General features: G+C 47.3%; 1 protein-coding gene across 1 annotated transcript in view; it reads left to right on the plus strand.

Moving 5' to 3' along the window:
• Positions 1 to 884: 884 nt before the first annotated feature.
• Positions 885 to 22,869, plus strand: part of LOC142313008 (uncharacterized) — a 74,569-nt gene continuing 52,584 nt past the window's right edge. Inside the window, exons 1-5 of the mRNA XM_075351995.1 lie at positions 885 to 1,439; positions 1,521 to 1,644; positions 1,728 to 1,825; positions 2,023 to 2,113; positions 13,610 to 14,461. Of these exons, the coding sequence (XP_075208110.1) occupies positions 1,185 to 1,439; positions 1,521 to 1,644; positions 1,728 to 1,825; positions 2,023 to 2,113; positions 13,610 to 14,461 (1,420 nt within the window). The 5' untranslated portion in view covers positions 885 to 1,184. The remainder of the gene's footprint in view (positions 1,440 to 1,520; positions 1,645 to 1,727; positions 1,826 to 2,022; positions 2,114 to 13,609; positions 14,462 to 22,869) is intronic.

Genomic DNA, 22,869 nt, shown 5'->3' on the forward strand with positions numbered 1-22,869 from the left:
GTACACCTCATACACACACGGCTCCGCTTCGTACACCTCGTACACACACGGCTCCGCTCCGTACACCTCGTACACACACGGCTCCGCTCCGTACACCTCGTACACACACGGCTCCGCTCCGTACACCTCGTACACACACGGCTCCGCTCCGTACACCTCGTACACACATGGCTCCGCTCCGTACACCTCGTACACACACGGCTCCGCTCCGTACACCTCGTACACACACGGCTCCGCTCCGTACACCTCGTACACACTCGGCTCTGCTCTGTACACCTCATACACACACGGCTCCTCTCCGTACACCTCATACACACACGTCTCCACTCCCTACACCTCATACACACACGGCTCCGCTTCGTACACCTCGTACACACACGGCTCCGCTCCGTACACCTCGTACACACACGGCTCCGCTCCGTACACCTCGTACACACACGGCTCCGCTCCGTACACCTCGTACACACACGGCTCCGCTCCGTACACCTCGTACACACACGGCTCCGCTCCGTACACCTCGTACACACACGGCTCCGCTCCGTACACCTCGTACACACACGGCTCCGCTCCGTACACCTCGTACACACACGGCTCCGCTCCGTACACCTCGTACACACACGGCTCCGCTCCGTACACCTCGTACACACACGGCTCCGCTCCGTACACCTCGTACACACACGGCTCCGCTCCGTACACCTCGTACACACACGGCTCCGCTCCGTACACCTCGTACACACACGGCTCCGCTACATTCACACTGTAAATCCCTCCTGACCCCACACATAACCTTCCCCTCATCCAGCACCATGACACCCAGCACAGCAGAGTCCTGCATACACTGAGGAGCTGATCATGTGACCCCTGACTCCTCCCCTCCATGTGACATCATCACAGGTCCTGGAAGCACAGAGCAGCCATATATCTAGTGTGCGGCTCTGCAGGAGGAGGTGTGTGGAGATTCCCCATTACTGGGCTCAGGCTCCATACACATTAGATGCTGGGGGAGAACAATCGCTCTATAGAAGAGAATTCTCCTGATTGCCCCGTGAAGGATGGATATGGACAGGGACAAGATGGCGGAGAGGATATTACACCTCACCCTAGAGATCCTCTTCCGGCTTACTGGAGAGGTGAGAGATTCTGATGACGTCACATTACACCATTCTTATCTCTGGGAATAACAGATGGACAGAACTGGAGAGGTGAGGACTCTGGAAATGTCTGGAGTGAGATTTCTTACTGTGTCTCTCCATAACCAGGATTACACAGTAGTGAAGAAGACCTCTAGTGAGCGCTGTCAGGCCCCTGTGTCTGAGGGATGGGGAAGACCCCTGAGCCCAATCACGGGGCCTCCACCTCACCCCCCGATACATGAGGACACCAATGACCAGAAGATCCTAGAACTCACCTACAAGATGATTGAGCTGCTGACTGGAGAGGTGACACTGCTGGGAATGCTGGGACATTATACAGTAACGCTATGAAGGGATCGGGGGTGACGGTATCATTGTATGTGTCAGGTTCCTATAAGGTGTCAGGACGTCACCGTCTATTTCTCCATGGAGGAGTGGGAGTATTTAGAAGGACACAAAGATCTGTACAAGGACGTCATGATGGAGGTTCCCCAGCCCCTCACATCACCAGGTAATAGACAGGACTAAATACACACGGCCTATAATTATCTGTATGTAAGGAATGAATTCAGTCCCTGTATGTGTCTCCTCCAGGTCTATCCAGTAAGAGGACAACACCAGAGAGATGTCCCCGTCCTCTTCTCCCACAGGACTGTAAACAAGAAGATCCCGATGTTCCTCAGGATCATCAGGTAGATGGAGAGAAGGTGCCATGAAATCTCCCTATGATGTGTAGACGGCTGTGAAGGTCTTGTGCTCAGTCTTGTTTTATCCTCCAGTATTATATGTGTTATACTTGTGTAATGAGAGCGGTGGAGATGGCAGGATTAGAGCTGATCATAGATGGGACTTCTCCATCTGTCTGTGACTTTTACAATATTTGTTTCAGGGTGAAGATCTGCCCCATATTAATACTACAGAGACATATGTGAGGGGTGATGAGCAGAGTAAAGAGGAGATTCCTACAGATAACCGCCCAGGTGAGTAGTGACCACTAAATGCAGAGAAGTCACAGATTCTTCTCATTCAGCAGCTGCTACAATGTGGGACTAAAAAGAAGGAATATAACCAGCGCTGGACTGGAGTACCCTGAGCCCAGCAGAGAGAACCATTCTTGGGGCCCACTATGTAGCTACATAGAAATAAATATAAGACCACCAATTGTGTGGTAAAACGTGCTAATATCAGGGTATAATACAAGTAATACACTTCTTACAGCTTCTCTCCAGGTTTTTTTCCTTTACAGCTGTAGTTGGGGTTCTCATCTAGGGTCCTTGACTCTTATACTCCCTTTCTGGCATCTTCACCTTCTTGTGCCGATGAGCTTGTCGGTCTCCGGCAGTTGGTTATCTGTCAGCTGCTCCAGTGTTTCATGGAGCCAGAGTGGTGCATTAATGTTCTAGAAAGAACTGGCGCCCACATTTTAGTGAAAACTCAATGATAGATGTCACATGTTGTGTATTAACCACTAAATGAATTGACCAACGCTGCAGATTTGACATGTATCATGTGTTAGTTTATGCTGCAAATATTCACCGCTGATTTCATCCTTTGCAACAGTAAGGAAGAGGTCAGTGGTAAAGGTGGAGGAACCATTTGTAGTAAATGCAGCAATATCTGCACAATATTTGCCTGTATAGTACCACTCTTGATTTGATGTAGGATATCCATTGTAGAGAAATTCTGCAGCAAATACATGATGTGAATGTGCAAACTATATGGTACTAAAAGTGGTGGTTGCCTGAAATCAGTTATGTGTCATATTGGAGTGATATCAAAAGTGAGTTTTCCTCACATCCCACATACACGTTACAGAAATCTCATTGTCACCTATAAGGCCATAACTTTTTTATGAAAAGCCTTGTTTTGGTAGTTGTGAGGGAAGAAAACCAAAGTCAGTCAGGGGTGATTCAAGGGGAGAAGGGGCCCAGTCAGAAGTGATACAAGGGGAGGGGGTGCAGACTGTCAGAGGTTATACAAGCTAAGGGGGTGCAGTCAAGCATGGGTGATGCAGAGGTCATACAGGGGAGAAGGGGCTCAATCAGTCCAGAGTGATACAGAATGAAAACACCCCGCAGGTTACCATTTGCCCAGATGGTGATTTCTGTGTGAGGACAGCCCCGGCCCCAGAGGAAGAAGCATCCACTTCCAAGAAAAACTGTTTTAGTTTCAGGTCTATGCAGCGTGGGAGACGATGAAAAGCCCTACTTCACGGAGATAAAGGTGCTCTCAACCTTCGGAGTTCTCACCTTTTGGACTAGCACCCTTGCAGATCAAGGCAGAAATCTGGGTGGTTTGGGATGAAAAATACAGTATGAATTAGCAAAACCCAAAAATCGTTGCATAGCCTTTGCACCGTTAAGACAAGGCCACTTCAGAATCGCTGACTCCTCAGGATCCATTGTCAGCCCAGAATCAGAGTGTCATTTCTTTACCAGAGCTTGCTTTTGCGACTTCGGTTTCTATCACCAGAAACCGCCGTATTAATTTTGCAGGCGGTGCTGGTGATGGACAAGAAGTCAGTGCCAGTGACTCTGGAGTGCGCAGGCACTGCTAACCTACTAGGGCTGGTGTGGCTGGGACCTATGATGCTTCTGTCTGACTTGGTTGTATGTGCTTTCCAGCTGAAGTCATCAGTCCCTGCCTCAGCCTATCAGAGAGCACAACACCCTTTTTTAGCCTTAAGTCTTTTTCTGTTCCTTGCGACATACAGCCTTATGTTAGTCTTAAGGCCACAAGTTATTGCAATTTTTTACTTCATGCAGCATTTGCTTGGACCTGTCCCGCCCACAGCCATGACTCAGTCATGGGTACGGGACTGCAATAGACCAGGTGAGTGCTGCTGAGAGCAGTTCTGCTATTTATATGTGAGGCCGCATGGCACATTTTATAAAAATATTTTAGTGTAGGACTGCTTCAAATGAGATTTGCCGTGACGTGGCGAAGCAGCTCAAGAAATTGCAATTTTTTGCCAAAAATCTCAAAAAAAAAAAATTTTTATAATGCAGTTTGGAATATTTGATGCCTTAGTGCACACTGGTGCTGCCTCTTTGTTGTTTCTTTGTTGAATTGGTCGGTGGTTGACCTCCACCTTGCTATGCACCCCAATTTGGGATGTATTCCATCTGTATAGATTTTGGCGTTTGGTGACTGTTCACATTGGGTCATCAGGCTTTGTCCACAGGCTATATATATACTTCATGCAGCATTTGCTTGGACCTGTCCCGTCCACAGCCATGACTCAGTCATGGGTACGGGACTGCAATAGACCAGGTGAGTGCTGCTGAGAGCAGTTCTGCTATTTATATGTGAGGCCGCATGGCACATTTTATAAAAATATTTTAGTGTAGGACTGCTTCAAATGAGATTTGCCGTGACGTGGCGAAGCAGCTCAAGAAATTGCAATTTTTTGCCAAAAATCTCAAAAAAAAAAATTTTTATAATGCAGTTTGGAATATTTGATGCCTTAGTGCACACTGGTGCTGCCTCTTTGTTGTTCCTATGATGCTTCTGTCTGACTTGGTTGTATGTGCTTTCCAGCTGAAGTCATCAGTCCCTGCCTCAGCCTATCAGAGAGCACAACACCCTTTTTTAGCCTTAAGTCTTTTTCTGTTCCTTGCGACATACAGCCTTATGTTAGTCTTAAGGCCACTTTACATGCAGCGACATCGCTAGCAATGTCGCTGCCGATCGCCCCCGTCGGTTGTGCGTCACAGGCAAATCGCTGCTCGTGGCGCACAATATTGCTAGGCTCCGTCACACGGACTTACCTTCCCTACGACGTCGCTGTGGCCGGCGAACAGCCTCCTTTCTAAGGGGGTGGTTCGTGCGGCGTCACAGCGACGTCACACGGCAGGCGGCCAATAGAAGCGGAGGGGCGGAGAGCAGCCGAAGGAAAGACACGCCCACCTCGTTGCCGGAGGACGCAGGTACGGTGCTGTTCGTCGTTCCTGGGGTGTCACACATAGCGATGTGTGCTGCCTCAGGAACGACTAACAACCTGCGTCCAAAAGCAGCAACGATATTTGAGATTATAACGACTTGTCAACGATCAACAATTAGGTGAGTATTTTTGATCGTTGGCGGTCGTTCGTACGTTTCACACGCAACGACGTCGCTAACGAGGCCAGATGTGCGTCACATATTTAGTGACCCCCCCAACGACATCTCGTTAGTGATGTCGTTGCTTGTAAAGCAGCCTTTATGGCTCTTTTCCACTTGTGTACCGCTTCCGATGCGAGAGCATCAGAAGCGATATGTTAATGACCCTCTGCTGCAATGTCAGCCAAGGGTCATGCGACAGTGAGCGATCTTGCGACCGCATCACAGGAGCGGAGAAAATGGAGGAAGCACTTTCTCCCCATCTCCTCCGTTGTCTGTCTCTGCGTGCACCGTACTGTGGTCGAATAACATGTGAGTGCAATGCGATTTTACACACGTGTGAGCCGAGACTCTGTGCACAACACAGCAAGCATGCTGCGACTACGCCAAGAGCACGAGTCGTGTGGAGAGAAAAAAAAAAGGAAAGAAGAAACTGTTTCATTGATTAACACTGGTGCGAGTGCAATCCGTTTTTTTTTTTTTTTTTTTTTTTTTTTTTTTTTTGCTTTGTTTTCGTGGATTGCACTTGCACCAGGAAATCGCGAGTGAAAAGAGCCACATACTGCTGCTTTTCTGGTTCAGACTCCTTGCTGTCCTTGTATCAATGTTCCCCGTTTTGACCTCGGTCTGATTTACTGATAAATCTCTTCCTGCTGTTTTTGTCCTTTTTGTGCCTTCTGGTTTTAACCCTGCCTGGGGGCTATTCCTATCTGAACTGCAGCCTTCCTCAGATGAAAGAAATAAAGTATGTCACACCAATTCATTAACTCTGACCCGATTTTACTTGCAGGAGTTCTTTAAAAAGGGGTTCAGTTTCTGATGTTACAGTTTTTGGGTAATCTGGGAACAGTTTCAGGATCTCTACGCCAGGTCAGTTGTGTGGCCTCCCTGCTGCGCTATGTCTCTCCTTGGCCCTAGGCTGCCTGTAGCTATACCTTGTCCCTCTATCACTGCCTTCACCTGTATGGCAGGCGGTGGGAGCTTCTCTAAGGGGCACTGCTGAACTCACTGCGGTCCCTAACTATGTGTAGCGGCTTTGCCTTCAGGTGCTGCTGCGGCCAGGAGATCTGGAGTCTCCCTGGCCTCCGGTCTTTATTGCTGGGAAGATTGTGAGAGATCTAATCTCGGACGCCGGTATCCAGTAATCAGCGCTGTTCCTTGGGGATGAACCGATCTGGTTCCACCTCCCCGGTCACTCCTCTTTTGCCTCACTTCTGGTGAGCTGCTGTACCTGGGAACTCAAGTCATCAGAGGCACCAGGTATTACAGTCTGTCCATTTATTTCTGCTGGAGTTAAGGAAAGGGGCACCACCTCTGAGGGAGAGGTGATGGCTTGCTGTGGCTGAGGTGCGGGGTCTGTAGTCACAGGAACTCACAGCGCTCTAATGGCCCGTTTCTTCAGAGTTACAAAGTCTAGACTCGGATGCTCCATGACCCATAGAGGCAGCTGTGTTTGATGGATTGGTGAATGTAGCCCCTCAAGAAACTGCTCAATTAACATTTTATCTTCCTCTCCTGCAGTTTCAGGGTCTACCTGCTTTAGGCTATGTGTCCACGTTGCTTTTTACCTGCTTTTTTGCTGCTTTTTCAACTGCAGCGTTTAATGCCAAAATGGATGTGTTCTGCTTTTCAAGCAAAGTCTATGGGAATTTGGGTTTCTTGTGCCCACTATGCTGTTCAAACTGCAGCCTTTTTCTGGCAGAAATTTGGACAAAAACTCTGCTTTGCAGTTCAAAACGCAAATGGCAAAAAACAATTTCTATCCTTTTTCTTTACAAAGAAGAAACCAGCTCCAGCTGGAGAGGAAGATTTCTGGGTAAACCAGCTAGCCAGATTCTCTTTGATATACTCGGACATGGCTTCTGTTTCCGCTTGGGACAGAGGATAGATACAGCCTTGAGGAGGAGTAAAACCAAGAAGTAGATCTATAGAACAATCATACGGCCTGTGAGTAGGTAGTCTATGCATCCTTCTTTATCAAAGACGTTCGTGTAAGATCAATAAACAGGTGTTAAGCCCAGTACGTTAGATGGAGTCACCGGAGGTCGAGTAAGACAAATGGGAACAAGACACTTCTAATGGCTAGACTGACCCCAACAAGGCACTTCTCTGTACCTCCAATCTAAGACTGGCCCGTGCTACAACAGACCCAGGAACAAAAAATGGGATAGGCCTGATAGACAAGGCGATCTTCTCTGAATGCAAAGTTCCCATTCAAAGTTCCACTGGCTCAGTAGCAAATTAATCGGTCTCGGACAGAGCTCTTGCGTCAACGGACGATATCACCAAGAGACTTTGAACGGGAATCTGATACCTGTCCTCCACTGCCTGTTGCATGAAATTTCCTGCAGATCTGGAATCTAGATCAGGGGTCGGGAACCTATGGCTCGCGAGCCAGATATGGCTCTTTTGATGGCCGTATCTGGCTCGCAGACAGGGCTCCTACCTGTCTATGGGAAGGATCAGGGCCGGCGCCAGCACAATTGAGAGCAATGATGAGTGAGCGGCGCTCCCTCTCTTATCATTCTCCCCGCTGTGACTGTCGGCGTTCTTCTGACAGCTCTGCAGAGGACCGCGGTGACGTCATCACTGCGCGCCTGCTGAGAGGTCAGCGAGCGACAGCAATGGACGATGCGCCGAGGAGACCGGATCAGCGGGGGAACGAGTGAGCCGCCCCTCTACTGACACTGGGCTCCCCTGACTCACAGGCCGGCCACTACACAGCGGCACTAGTACACATAGGGGCCCGGCAGCCGCTCTGCGTCTATGTGTAGTGCTGCTGTGTAGTGGCCGAACTGTGAGTCAGGGGAGCCCAGTGTCAGTAGAGGGGCCCCTGACCTGGAGAGGCCACCAGCCGTGTCTGAGCTGCAGGAGTGCTAGTCCTGACCTGCACAGCAGACGGAATCTCCATCCTGCAGGACCTGCGATGATGTCACGCCCATGTGACTGTGTGGGAGGAGACACAGGAGGCCGGGCAGAAAGCAAGATACTGAATCCTGAAGGAGATTTGGACACATGACTGGTAATAAGAAAAGAGGGGACATGAGGGTGAGGGGGCTGCAGGGTGAGGGGCATATGAGGGCTGCAGACTGACAGAAGGATGTGAAGGGGTGCAGAGTGTTTGAGAGGGGTAAGTTGGGGTACAGGCAGGGTGAGATATGTGAGCAGGGTGTGTGAGATATGGGGGTGTATTGTGTGTGATATGGGGGGTGCAGGCTGTATGGGAAGCAGGGTATGTGACATATGGGGGTGTAGTGTGTGAGATCTGGGGGGTGCAGGCTGTATGGGAAGCAGTGTGTGTGTGTGTGTGTGTGTGTGTGGGATATGGGGGGTGCAGGCCGTATGGGGAGCAGTGTGTGTGTGTGTGTGATATGGGGGGTGCAGGCTGTATGGGAAGCAGTGTGTGTGTGTGTGTGTGTGTGTGATATGGGGGGTGCAGGCTGTATGGGAAGCAGTGTGTGTGTGTGTGTGTGGGATATGGGGGGTGCAGGCTGTATGTGGAGCAGTGTGTGTGTGTGTGATATGGGGGGTGCAGGCTGTATGGGAAGCAGTGTGTGTGTGTGTGTGTGTGTGTGTGTGTGTGTGTGTGTGTGTGTGATATGGGGGGTGCAGGCTGTATGGGAAGCAGGGTGTATGTGGAGCAGTGTGTGTGTGTGATATGGGGGGTGCAGGCTGTATGGGGAGCAGTGTGTGTGTGTGGGATATGGGGGGTGCAGGCTGTATGGGGAGCAGTGTGTGTGTGTGGGATATGGGGGGTGCAGGCTGTATGGGGAGCAGTGTGTGTGTGTGGGATATGAGGGGTGCAGGCTGTATGGGAAGCAGGGTATGTGACATATGGGGGTGTAGTGTGAGATCTGGGGGGTGCAGGCTGTATGGGAAGCAGTGTGTGTGTGTGTGTGTGGGGGATATGGGGGGTGCAGGCTGTATGGGGAGCAGTGTGTGTGTGGGATATGGGGGGTGCAGGCTGTATGGGGAGCAGTGTGTGTGTGGGATATGAGGGGTGCAGGCTGTATGGGAAGCAGGGTATGTGACATATGGGGGTGTAGTGTGAGATCTGGGGGGTGCAGGCTGTATGGGAAGCAGTGTGTGTGTGTGTGGGGGATATGGGGGGTGCAGGCTGTATGGGGAGCAGTGTGTGTGTGTGATATGGGGGGTGCAGGCTGTATGGGGAGCAGTGTGTGTGTGTGGGATATGGGGGGTGCAGGCTGTATGGGGAGCAGTGTGTGTGTGAGATCTGGGGGGTGCAGGCTGTATGGGAAGCAGTGTGTGTGTGTGGGATATGGGGGGTGCAGGCTGTATGGGGAGCAGTGTGTGTGTGTGATATGGGGGGTGCAGGCTGTATGGGGAGCAATGTGTGTGTGTGATATGGGGGGTGCAGGCTGTATGGGGAGCAGTGTGTGTGTGTGATATGGGGGGTGCAGGCTGTATGGGGAGCAGGGTGTCTGGGCCACTGACAGATACAATTGCTCCAGCGGTCACTTAGTACACAAAGGAGTGTTCCTCTCTGCTGCACTAAGCCACCGCTGGACCTAAACAATAATTCGCTGTAAAATAATAAAATAGATAATTGACATAACTGACAATGCGTTGTGTGACATGTCCAATATTCCAGCTTCTTTCTTCTGCGAATGCCTCAAAGCTGGCATTCTCTCAACATCAGGTGGGAAGAATGCCAGCTTCCAGTCATGCGCAGGAAAAAGAAGAAGCCAGACTGCTGGACTGATGTCATGCATCGCAAGTTCACAATGTAAGTTATTTATTTGATTTTTTTACTGCTAATTACCATTGTTTCAGTCCAGTTGTGGCTTTATACAGCAGGGAGGAGCATTCCTTGCTGTACTAAGTGAACATTGGAGCGATTGATCTGTCAATGGCCCTTTAAACATATTGTACGGCTCTCGCGGAATTATATTTCAAAATATGTGGCGTTTACGGCTCTCTTAGCCAAAAAGGTTCCTGACCCCTGATCTAGATCATTCGTCTTGCTGAAGCAGGTGTTGCCACATGAAATGGTCACTGACAGAGTTACAGGAGGAGAGGAGTTGCTCTTTCCCAGGGAAGCCACTCTTTAACAGACCCTAGGCGTGGGAGTTTCCAGGCTTCTGTAGCGGATTAGATGTCCTCGACTGCTACAGTAGAAGCACTTTCCTTTGGTACTATGGACCTCCTGGCTGGCGATGTTTAGCCAGATTCACTCGATCTAATTGCATAGGTTTAGGAGTAACTGCTGTAGATGAAGACTGCGGAACGATTGGCCTTTGGAATGACAAAGCCAGATGCATTGACCTCCTCTCTCAGTTCACCTCTCTAGAGCGTTCCTGAAATCTGAGGTAATTCCAGATAGCCAGGGAAACCAGGTTGTCTAAGGAGGAGGGAATATCACTACTAGAAAACTCATCCTGAATTCTCCCAGTCAGACCCTCCCAGAACGTTGTTATCTGCGCTTCATTATTGCCGCTTTGGTGCAGAAACAAATGACATACTGACCTACTGAAAGACTTCCTTTTAGCAGTCTGAGAAGAGATAATGCTACAGAGTTGACACAGCCCAGCTCATCAAAAACCTTGTGGAACACCTCCAGGAAGGTCTGCAGGTTCGACATTGCGAGATCCTCTCACTCCCATAAGTGGATGAGCCACACAAGGGGCCTCTCCTCGCAGGTAGGATACTGTATAATGAAAGCAACCCTGGCCGAGTCCGAGGGAAATTGATGAGCTAAATGTTCAAAGTGCAGCTTGCAGTGGTTGATGAACCCATGGCATTATTTGAGGTCTTTGGGGTCCCAATCAAACCATGGAGGAGTAAACGGATTTCAGAGCTAGGAACAGGAATAACTGGCTGTGCTGAAACTGCAGGCTGGACTGGTGCAGATGAGGCTTCTGGCACCAGAGTATTCAAGCGGGTGTTCACAGATCGCAGCTAGGTCATGATCTGATCCTGCTGTTTCCACTGGTTGGTCATTTCTTGATACGACACCGGACGCATAGGATAGCTGGGCTCAACGGGATCCATGGCCTGAGCAAACTGTCACACTGGTGGGTATAGACCCACTGCACCACAGATCTGGGTTTACCTTAGAGGGGCAATACTAAGTGACTACCTAGTCTTCATTAGAGTCTCTGATGGGGAGGTTATATTTGTGCTGGAAGGTAGCCACCAGGTACCACTCCAGGGCATTTCTCTGTTTCGCGGCAGCTGACCCCAGAGGACAGGAATGCAGGTCCGTACTAAGGAACAGGCAGGACGGCTGATACAGACTGGCAGGTTTGTGCTGGCATGACATCTGGAACACGAGTACGGGTATGGAGGACTGGAATAGATTCTGGAACAAGTGTGCAGGAACAAAAGACTAGAACATATTCTAGAACATGGGTACAGGAACACAGGACTGGAATGGACTCTAACTTATGGACAGGAATACTAGACTGGAACAAATACAAGGGACCTGACAACTAGCTAACGTATAGAAATACTAACAGGACATGTTGCTCAGGCACATCCCTAAAGGGTAAAATCCCTTATTTATCCACTAGCTCTCAGCCATTGGCTGAGAGGCATTTCCAAATTAAACGCACTGTCCCTTTTTAAAAAGAGGGGAGAGAACGCGCTCCTGGGAGATCTCTGCAGTGTGCTCAGAACTTGGTCAAAGGAAGCAGCGACAAGAATCTGAGACGCCACAGGGTGGCTGGGATGGTAAGTGAGCTGGCATCTCTGGTGGAGAAAGCTGGACCGTGCAGGAATCCTAGCGTCGGTTTTACACTCAGTATGTGATTTTATTCTGTTGGTATAGGTGTGAGTCTCACTCTTAGGCCCCCTTCACACGTATGTGCCTCCGGTACGTGTTTGGCAGTTTTTTCACATACCGGAGACACGTAGATCTAGGTATTCTTATGGTTTTGGACACACGTAAGTATTTGCACACGGAACGTCTGTCCGTTCCGTACTTACGTGTGTCCGTGTGTTTATCACACCGACATGTCCGTTTTCTCTCCGGCATCACGGGTGTCACACGGAACGCAAACATACCACACGGATGTGTTCTGTGTGACATGCACCGGAGAGAAGACGTGTGTGTGAGAAAATAAAAACAAATCTTTACTCACCTTCTCCAGCCCTCCTGTCTCTGCCGCTGCTGTCACTTGCTGCCGACCGCCGCTCATTATGCTAATTGAATATTCACTTCACTGCGGCCGGAAGCTGCAGCAGCGGGGAGTCGGCAGGGCTGGAGACCAAAGATCAGCACCACGGACTGAGATGCCAGGGACAGGTGAGTAGAAAGTTCCCGTTCTCCGTGTGTTATGGAGAACACACGTGCCATAAAAAATGGCTCACGAAGGGCAATACACACCTTTTGACACGTCCGTGAAAAACGTGCATGGTTTTCACGGACGTGTGAAGGGGGCCTTCAAAGGGTGAAATGTGCAACTTCCTCGCACATTTTTCACATTGATTACTGCAGTGTGGTTTATCACTCCGGATATCATGCGGGTCCTCCACTACTTCCAGCTTTGACTTAATGGGCCATTAGAATAGTTTAGACGTTTTATAGCAGTTGGTTGCAGAATTTAGGTTCACCACCTCCTGAGACCGAGGAAGTATGTAAGTAAGAAAAAAAGTATATAAGAGAAGCATTACTCACCAGTCACAGCCCCTGCTGCCTGGGTGCTTATCTTCGGTCGTTCTGTACTTGACTGCAGCCATAATACATATACAACATGTTAGCGCTGCAGCCCATCATTGTCCTCACAGTATAGGTGATGCAACGGTCATGTGTAATATTGAGCTCATCATCACAGCAGCCAAGTAGACCAAGACTGCAGAAGAGTACTAAAGTGGTTGCCTTGAAATGCCAATGGATTCAACAGGTGAGTAATGCTTATTTCAATTATTTATCACGTTTTCCCTTAACCCTTCTTTTATTTTATTTTTGTCAGCTCGAGAAAATCACTTTACAAATTAATTTGCAATCCACTTTCTCCAAAGTAAGGGCTTCTTCATACATAATCGTACTGTTCCCCTATTCTGAAGTAAAATACATATAGCTGTCAGAGACTGTGCTGGTCAGATCCCCTAATAGTACTGACTGACAGGCTCATTTATGATTCCCTACTGAGGGTCTTACTACAAAATCGTGGTGACCGACACTCTGAGACATGAACCTAGGATTGTTTTGTTACCAGTACCTTAGTGAATAGTAAAATTTTGCAACAATTTTAATGGACATTTGATATAGTTAAAAAAAATATTTCTAAGATTATATTATTGAAAAATATCAACATAAAGAGGAATGAAAATCCTCCAACAACTTCTGCCCATCTTTACTGAAAGTATAAGATTATATTATTGAAAAAATAATAAAATGTTATTCTTTGCAGGTGACTGTATTAGATCAGAGGGACTTCTGGCATCTTCAGACTTTCAATCATACGAAGAACATTGCGTTATCCCAGTTGTATCCTCAGTGCTTCACAGCAAAGATCTATCATCTGATCCTATTAAACAGGTCCTGTCTTCTGATTCATCACATGCTATTAAGGAAAATAAAGGTCACAGAAGGGATGTTAGAACTACCAGAGGAAAGAAGACACTTTCATGTTCAGAGTATGGAAAGTGTTTTAATTATCAATCAAACCTTGTTGTACAAAAGAGAACTCACACATTGGAGAAACCATATCCATGTACAGAATGTGGGAAATGTTTTGGAGAAAAATCAATACTTGTTAGACATCAGATAACTCACACAGGCAATAAGCCAGTTTCATGTTCAGAATGTGGGAAATGTTTTGCAGATAAATCAACTCTTGCTACACATCAGAGAATTCACACAGGGGAGAAGCCATTTTCATGTCCAGAATGTGGGAAATGTTTTACAAATAAATCAACTCTTGTTGGACATCACAGAATTCACACAGGGGAGAAGCCATTTTCATGTCCAGAATGTGGGAAATGTTTTACAAATAAATCAACTCTTGTTGGACATCACAGAATTCACACAGGGGAGAAGCCATATTCATGTTCAGAATGTGGGAAAGATTTTAATCAGGTAACAGGTCTTCGTGTACATCAAAGAACTCCCACAGGGGAGAAGCCATATTCATGTTCAGAATGTGGAAAAGCATTTAATCAAGTATCAGGTCTTCATGTACATCAAAGAATTCACACAGGGGAGAAGCCATATTCATGTTCTGAATGTGGAAAACATTTTGTGTGTTCATCACATTTTGTTTAGGCATCAAAAAAGTCACATAGAGAAGAGACCATATCAATGTTGAGAATGCGAGAAATTGTGTTCTTTAAAAACAACTCATGTTAAACATTAAAGAGCTTGCAAAAGTGGAAAGCTTTCAACCCCTATATCTCCGGGCGATTTTTATTCATTTATTTTATTTTTTCCATTTTCGATTTTTCCTCTCTTTCGTCCGAGAGCCTTAACTTATTTATTTTTCAGTCAATTTTGCCATGTGAGGGCTTATTTATTATTTTTGCAGGACGAGTTGTACTTTTGAATGAAATCATTAGTTTTACCATATAGTGTAGTGAAAAATGGTGAACAAAATTCCAATTGCGGTGAAATAACAAAAAAGTGCAATTTTTCGATTGTTTTTGAGGACTTTTATTCGCAGTGTTCACTATATGGTAAAAATAATGTGTCAATATGATGCCTCACGTCATTACGAATTCGTAGATACCAAACATGTATGCTTTTATCTAAGGGTTAGCAAAAATTTGTCAAAAAAGAGTAGCGCTTTTGACTCCATTTTCTGAGACCTGGAGCGTTCTCATTTTTCAGGATCTGGGTCTCGGTGACAGCTTATTTTCTTCGGCTTGAGCTCCTGTTTTTAATTACCGTATTTTTTGGATTAGAAGACTCACTTTTCCTCCCAAAAATCTGGGAGGAAAATGAGGGGTGAGTCTTAAAATCCAAATCTAGCGTACTGGGGAGGCTGTCTGTGCAGCGACCGCGTGCGTGCGGGCGGCCGGGTGCCTGTGGCTGCGTGCAGGTTGCAGGGTGACTGTGGCTGCGTGCGGGCGCCTGGGTGCCTGTCTGTGCCGGCTGCCTCTCTGTCCTGGAAGCCAAATGCCTCTCTGTGCGGGTGGGCGGCCGGCCTGCTGGCTGCCACTCTGTACGTACGTACGTGCGGGCGGGTGGCTGTGCGGCAAGTGTCCCAGTGTGTCAGTGGTCCCAGTTTCAAATGATGGCGCCAGGAGTCAGCACGTGCGCAGATGGAGCTCTTGGATGAGAGGTCAATCTGCGTATGCGCAGCTCCAGGTGCCATCATTTGAACCGGGACCGCAGACAGACTGGGACACACACCGCACTGGTCTACTCCACCACTGACCCGCCGCCGCTGCTGCCGCTACAGACGCCACTGACCCGGCGCCGCTACCAGCACAACCTCTGCCTCCAGTGACCCTGCCTCACCACCATTGCTGCCCCCCTCTGGTAAGACAACACTGGAGTATAAGACTGACTCAATTTTTATTTTTTTTTTAATCTTTAAATTTGAAGTGCGTCTTATAATCCGGTGCGTCTTATAAAACGAAAATTACGGCATAGTATTTTTGTATAGATACTATGTTTTGATCGCCTGTTGTTGCATTTTTAAACAATTTTTGTAGTGACTAAAAAACCAAAATTTTGGCGTTTGGAATTTTTTTCTCTCCACGCTGTGTACTGATCAGATTAATTTATTTTATATTTTGATAGTTCGGCCATTTCTGAACACGGCATTACCAAATATGTGTATTTTTTTTTTAGCTTTTATTTTCAATGGGGCAAATGGGGGTGATTTGATATTTTAAGTTATCATTTAGTCCTTTTTTTTTTTTTTTTTTTTTTTTTACTAGTTCCCTTGGGGAAGTAATCAGTGCACATTACGATTGCTTGTTTGTCATGAACAGCCGGGGGAGTCGCTCAGATATCCCGCAGCTGTTTGCTGATTTGTCACAAACACTACTCTCTAGCGTCCCCCTTGTCTGCAGGCCACTTTTGCTTCTGCAGGACAACGCATAAGATGAGGCTGCTGAGCTGACAATGCCAAATATTGGAAGTCTCACAGCAAGGGTAAATGTATATCGATTCCCGCTAACGTGATTTTATATATATATATATATATATATATAATTATACACAGCTTGGTACCCTTAATGATAGCACTCAAATAATTCTATGCAATAATATTTACGCTGCCACCAGCCAGCTTTTCGGGATAGCTGGGGACCCGTTTCAGATAGCATAAGGCCCTTCGGGTTTCTGGATTCGTATATAAAGCATGAGGAAAGAAACTATTAAATTTTATATATGGGACCTGCTCTGGGTCCGTCACCAGTTCCGTTATCCCTCTGGGTGAAGAGGTGTCAGAAGGCAAGGTTTCATTTGCGTTCTGGGCACTCTGACTGTGGATGACGGCACCGATGAAGGCTGTCTCCCCGGGGGATAACAACTCTTCCCCATCAGCCTGACCGGCTCTGGGTGCTACTTGCTCCTCATCCCGTAGTACCTTAGGAGCAGTGCCAATCCTGGGGCAGCTACCACCGGCTGTGTCACTGTCCGCTGTGACACTGGTCAGCTGCATTTGACCACTTTCCTCGTGGTTCTCAGGTCTGCCTCCATCTCTGTCAGCACAGACACTTACTACCTTGGGGTCGTCCTCAGCCACGCCACTCTGCAGCGTGGCATGGCTGAGTTCCCCTGTACAAACCTCCACTTTATTACCATGCACAACATTTATAATCACGTTCTGGATATCCGCATTCGGGTCACATGACTTAACAGCGCTTGCATCACATGACTTATCAACAACATTTGCATCACATGACTTATCAACAACATTTGCATCACATGACTTATCAACAACATTTGCATCACATGACTTATTGGATTGGAGAGGATCATCAGGGAGAAATTGTGCAACCAATCATCCCAGATCAGTCGCCAATAAAACATTGGTTGGTAGATGTTCGGACACCCCCACTTCCCTCCACACTCTCCCAGCACCCCAGTCGAGGGAAACCCGGGCCATTGGGATGGATTGGCGAACACCCCCAACCCCAGTGATGGTCAGGAGTTTTCCCGGGATAAAGATTTCGGGAGGTACCAGTTTGGGGCGGATCAGGGTTCAGTCAGCTCCAGTGTCCTTGAGCCCCACAGTGGGGGTTCTGCCCACGGTGACTGAGTGTAGGTTTTCGCAGGCCCTACCACTCGCCTCCCCCACCAAAAAGACAGCTGCACTAGGCCCTTGGGCCTTGGATGTGGGGTTTCTCTTCTGCCTCTCTGGGCAAGCGGAGCTGAGGTGTCCAAGATGGTTGCAGGAAAAAACACCTGCGAGTGTCAGAGGTGGGCCGGGCACTGGTGGATGACACAGGACCTACGGGAGGTCAGCTGGTAGGGGCAGGGGTGGTCGTAGTTGTCATCTTACCCACTTTCCAGCTGGCGGTGGACGGCTTCCGCACCCTCGATGCACGGTTGGCCTCATAGGTGTCAGCAATCTGTGCTGCTGTATTTGCATCTTTTGGTTCCCGGTCCATCACGAACTGTCGCACGTCCGCAGGACACGCGTATAGGAATTGGTCCTTTACCATCAGATCTGTTATCTGGTCACCAGTGGTGGGGGACAGTCCTTGGCCCATTGGTTAAAGTTGGTCCGGAGCCCATCCACAAAGTCTGTGTTACTGTCGTGTGGTCCACGCTGGAGGGTCTGGAACTTTTTGCGGTACATCTCTGGAGTCAGCTGATACTTCCGTATTAGGGCCTGCTATATGGCCTCATAGTCTCCACTCTGCTCCTGAGGGAGACTGGCAAACGCATTCAGGGTCCTGCCTCACAGCCCTGGGGTTAAGTATCATGCCCATTGTGCTGGCGGCAACTGGTACTGCAAGCAAGTCTTTTCAAATCCCCTCAGAAAGGTGTCCAAGTCCCCGTCCTTTTCCATCACAGGAAAGTTCTCCAGTCAGGGCTTAAAGCTGCTAGCATTATTGGACTCACCTTTCAGTGAGGAAGATGTCTGCTGCTGTGCTTGGAGGACCTTCAATTCGTGGTCTCTTTGGGCCTGACGATCGTCTCTCTCAGCCTCTCGCTCGGTCTCTCAGCCTGGTCCTGGCGCTCAGCTCTCTTCTGAAATTGCTGAATGAGCTTCAGCCGTCCCTCCCGGTCATCTGCAGCGAGTTGTTGTAGGGCCATCTGCAGGTAGGAGTCCATGCTGCCTCGGTCGCTGCTCTGGTTTGAAGCTGCCGAAGAGGCCCTGGTCGCAGTATCATCCAGTGCTTGGCTTGTCTCCCCGTCATCAGCACTGGGGGAAAGAACTTGCTTTGCGTCCCATTGTAACAGTTCTTTAATGAGGTCTGGCTTGTTTTTGTCATTGATATCAATCTCTCTGGTCTTGCAAATGGCAATCAGAGTCTCCTTCGTCAGCTGGCTGTACCAGGCTTCGGTCAGCGCAGCCATAGTTGCCAAATAAAAGATAGGATAGAAAAACAAGAGAGAAGGGAGGGGGTAACTGCTACACGTTCAGTATTGTTCCAGGTATATTTAAACACTGAGTTCGATCCTCAAAACTTTTGCAAGTTTTTACTGAAAGGGATGATTGCTCAAACCCTTGTCTGCAGGCCACTTTTGGTACTGCAGGACAATGCATAAGATGAGGCTGCTGAGCTGATAATATATTGGAAGTCTCACAGCAAGGGTAAATGTATATCATCGATTCCCGCTAACTAAATATATAATATACCTTGGTACCCTTAATGATAGCAATCCAATAATTCTATGCAATAATAATTACGCTGCCACCACCCAGCTTTTCGGGATAGCTGGGGACCCGTTTCAGATAGCATAAGGCCCTTCGGGTTTCTGGATTCGTATATAAAGCATGAGGAAAAAAACTATTACATTTTATATATTTAATCCGAAAATAGGCAGTGTTTAAAAAATATACAAGAATTTACAAAAGGGAACAATACGAATACAGTATAGACAGTTACATAAAAATAAAAGGTATAACCGTGAAACTTACTAAACTCGTGCCATAGAGGTGACGTCTGAATTTAGGGAGGGAAGGTCTCCAAGAGAAGAAGATTATAGAGAGACGGCCAGCATCAACACTTATTGATGCCTTCCACTACTGACTGCCCCCATCAAGGAGCTAGTCTCTCTTATGCCTTCAGGTAACTCCCCCTTCTCTGTGACCTCATTTTACAGTCTCTTGTGGGCTGTGCCGAGATTGTCACAAAGTTCCTTAATTCTAGCTTTTTACATATCTTTGCCCCTGGGCCACACAGGGGAAAGATATTAGTGTCATATTTTATATCTCGATTTTACATTTACATAAATACCAAACACAACGCATCTAGCATGATTTTACTGGCCAATACTAATTTGTTATGATACCGGTTATCTCCCCGTCAAGCGAAACGGTGCGCTGGGTTCAGCGCTCCAGAGGGATTTTGGCAATATGCTTTTAATTTTTCTAGCATTAACGTAGCGCTTAAAAACTGTTTTAAAAGTTTTTCCCTCCAACAGCACAAAGGATTGTCTTTTCTATGGATCCTTTGGCTGTAGCTCTACCATCACCCAAAGTCATAAATACCTAAACTTTCAGGCTGATCAGATAATCGTCATGACGATCTGTGGCTGATGGCAAAGAGGGGAGTGAGGACCCTTCAAGAGTTTTACATGACATTGTTCATTTCTTATCAGAGCAGCATTGTTATGATCAAAAGAAATGCAGCGTTCCTGTGACTACCAGCACTCTGTCACACCAAGTGAGTCATGGCTGTGTCGGCTCATCAGCTGACTTTGCACTACGATGGCAATACTAAGGCACTCTGTAACCATGTCACGGAGTGCCAATGGTGGCAGGGAACGGCGCGATGCTCGCTGCGGCCATTTAATTTGTGCTGTCAGTATTTTCACAGCGCAACCTAAAAAGTTAAGATGTGCAGGTGGATCTCTGATCCACCTGCACCTGTTAGTTACACATGTCTGCTGATCAGATCAGCAGAGATGTACGGGGATTACTGCAGGCATGCTTCCAGAGCCCGCAGTAACCAGGGGGAGGGCGACTAGTATGTACGTCCTTGATCGTGAAGGAGTTAAGAAAAAAAGGAGGGTAGGACAAGCACTATATACACTTATTATACTTACATTGTCACATATTATTCTTTAGGCCGAGATAAATCCAATGCTTTGTCCATAACAGTCCAAGGTTAACGTTGTTGTTAGTCTGTATGTTCCTAAGTGAACATAAAATTCCATAAAATGTTGCTTATTCGTTAAACACCTGGATTTTTCTTTTTTCGTCTTTTAAAGCAGGCACAAGATGCATCTTTGTGAGTTGGGTGCCGCGCTCCTGCTTTAATTCCGATGACGTCACCTTGTCTCTGTCCATGGGAGCTCTTGTTGTTGTATAGCGCTTCCTTTGATGGTTCTTGGAATGATCTTTTCTTTCATGATACCTCCTCTCTGTTACTCCAGGCATATTTAGGAAGTTTTCTGCATGGTTTATGTGCAATTTAAAGTCCCCTTATAACGTACTAGTTTCTGACTTTTGAAGATAGAGCAGTAGCTTCAGAGAGACACGTACAAAATAAGACCCGATTTTTATTTGCTGCCTTTTCCATTCCTTGCAGCATTTCATCCTTTACCTGTTCAGTTATGTTAGGAGGCTGACAGCAAACTCCAATTAGCAGCTTTCCAATATTGCCCTCCCCATGTATTTACCCATACTGTCTCTACATTGTTGCAGCTCCCCCCACTGTCATCATGGAGCACAGGTATTATGGTAGATTTGATAAATATACACACCCTTCCACCTTTTTTTTTTTTTTTTTTTTTTTTTGTATTACCTGCCCTTCCTGAATGTAGTATAACCCTCCTATGTATGTCGCCTAATCATGGCTCTCGTCCAGCCAGGTTTCCGTAATGCCCACCACATCGTAACCCGTGGTTGACATAAGAGTACCAACTCATTCATTTTGTTTACAAGACTTCTTGTATTTGCCAGTAGACATTTAATACTATTAACACATTTTTTACTCCTTGTCTCCCTACTTTCCTTACATGTCCCTGCCCCCCTAAACCTGCCTTGACCCCCTATTCTCCCTCCCTCTCTGTCTACTCTATGTATTCTACTTTTTGCATAACTACCCTTCTCCCAGATCCTAGTTTAAAAGCTCCTCCATTCGTCTGACTATATTTTTTTTTTCCCCAGCACAGCTGCATCCTCCCCATTGAGGTGCAGCCCTCTTTTATCGTAGAGCCTGTAGCTGACATAGAAGTTGTCCGTGAACCCAAACCCCTCCTTGCTGCACCAATTTCTAAGCCACATATTTATCTCCCTAAGCTTCCACTGTCTTTCTAGTGACGCTCGTGGCACCAGTAGTATTTCTGAAAACACCACCTTGGAGTTTCTGAATTTCATCTTATCTCTTAGTTCCCTGTAATCATTTTTAAGGACCTTCCACCTCTTTCTAACTTTGTCATTAGTATCAATGTGCACCATGACCGCTGGGTTTTCCCCAGCCCCACCCAGCCGTCTGTCTATCCAACCCGCAATATGCCAATCCCGAGATGGTGTTCCGCGGTGCTGGATGTTGATCTCCCTAAGGTCAACCATCCTTACCTATATAGTTTTCTACTAGGCATTGCTCCCACTAGCTAGTTTCCTACTCCACACTGATGAGGAGCAAATACCCCGAAACAGCTGTCTGTGGATGGATACCATGTTTTGGCATAGGTGGTTTCCTTGACCAGAGACTGCCCTTCCCGTGGTTTTTCCTTCCCGGTGAAAGACCTGGCTAGTTACCTGCCAGCGTTGAGAAACATGTGATGGTGTCTCCGCAGCTTCCTTGTTTTGCATATTTCCCAGGGGGCATTGCTCTAGAATCACTGTGTTGAGAAAACACGTGATGGTGCTCCGCGGTGCTGGATGTTGATCTCCCTAAGGTCAACCATCCTTACCTAAGTAGTATCTTTAAGGTATGAAGTGATGGAGGGGACCAGAGGAGACAGAATTTTGTCAAGAGTAACGGCCAAAGGAGAGAGGATGGAATCAGTGGATGCTACAATTGGACGCCCTGGTGGTCGGGTCAGGTTTTTGTGAATCTTTGGTAAGATATAGAAAACTGGTGTGATGGGGTTGGTTTTGTGGAGGTACTCAGCTAATTTTTTGTCAATACTGCCAATCTGTAAATGATAATCCACAGTGGTGGTGATAATATTACGAATGGTCGAAGTTGGATCTTACTGATGGGAGTATAGGTGGTGACATCCTTATGTTGATTATGAATCTCAGTAAGGTAATAAGTTTGGTGTAATACCACAATAGCCCCACCTTTTTCAGCTGGTTTGATTACTATATGTGGATAATGGCACGCGACTCAGGTGTGCAATTGTGCTTTAAATGAAATTTTCCCCTATATATGTCATCCAAGGTGTGGTTAATGTCTTTCGTGAGAAGGGAGATGTATGTCTCCACTGGATGATAGTTTTTAGGGGGAGAAAAATTGCTGGGAATGCGTAGACCTAAGCTCTTAAGTTGAAATGTATCAGTGGACCCAGGGATACTAGTCTCAACCTGTGCATATTGTGGGTTGTCGAAATGTACCTTGAGACGGAGGTTCTTAAAGAATCTCCTAGTCT

Source organism: Anomaloglossus baeobatrachus, chromosome 5 (genome assembly GCF_048569485.1).
Source record: "Anomaloglossus baeobatrachus isolate aAnoBae1 chromosome 5, aAnoBae1.hap1, whole genome shotgun sequence".
Classification (NCBI taxonomy): domain Eukaryota; kingdom Metazoa; phylum Chordata; class Amphibia; order Anura; family Aromobatidae; genus Anomaloglossus; species Anomaloglossus baeobatrachus.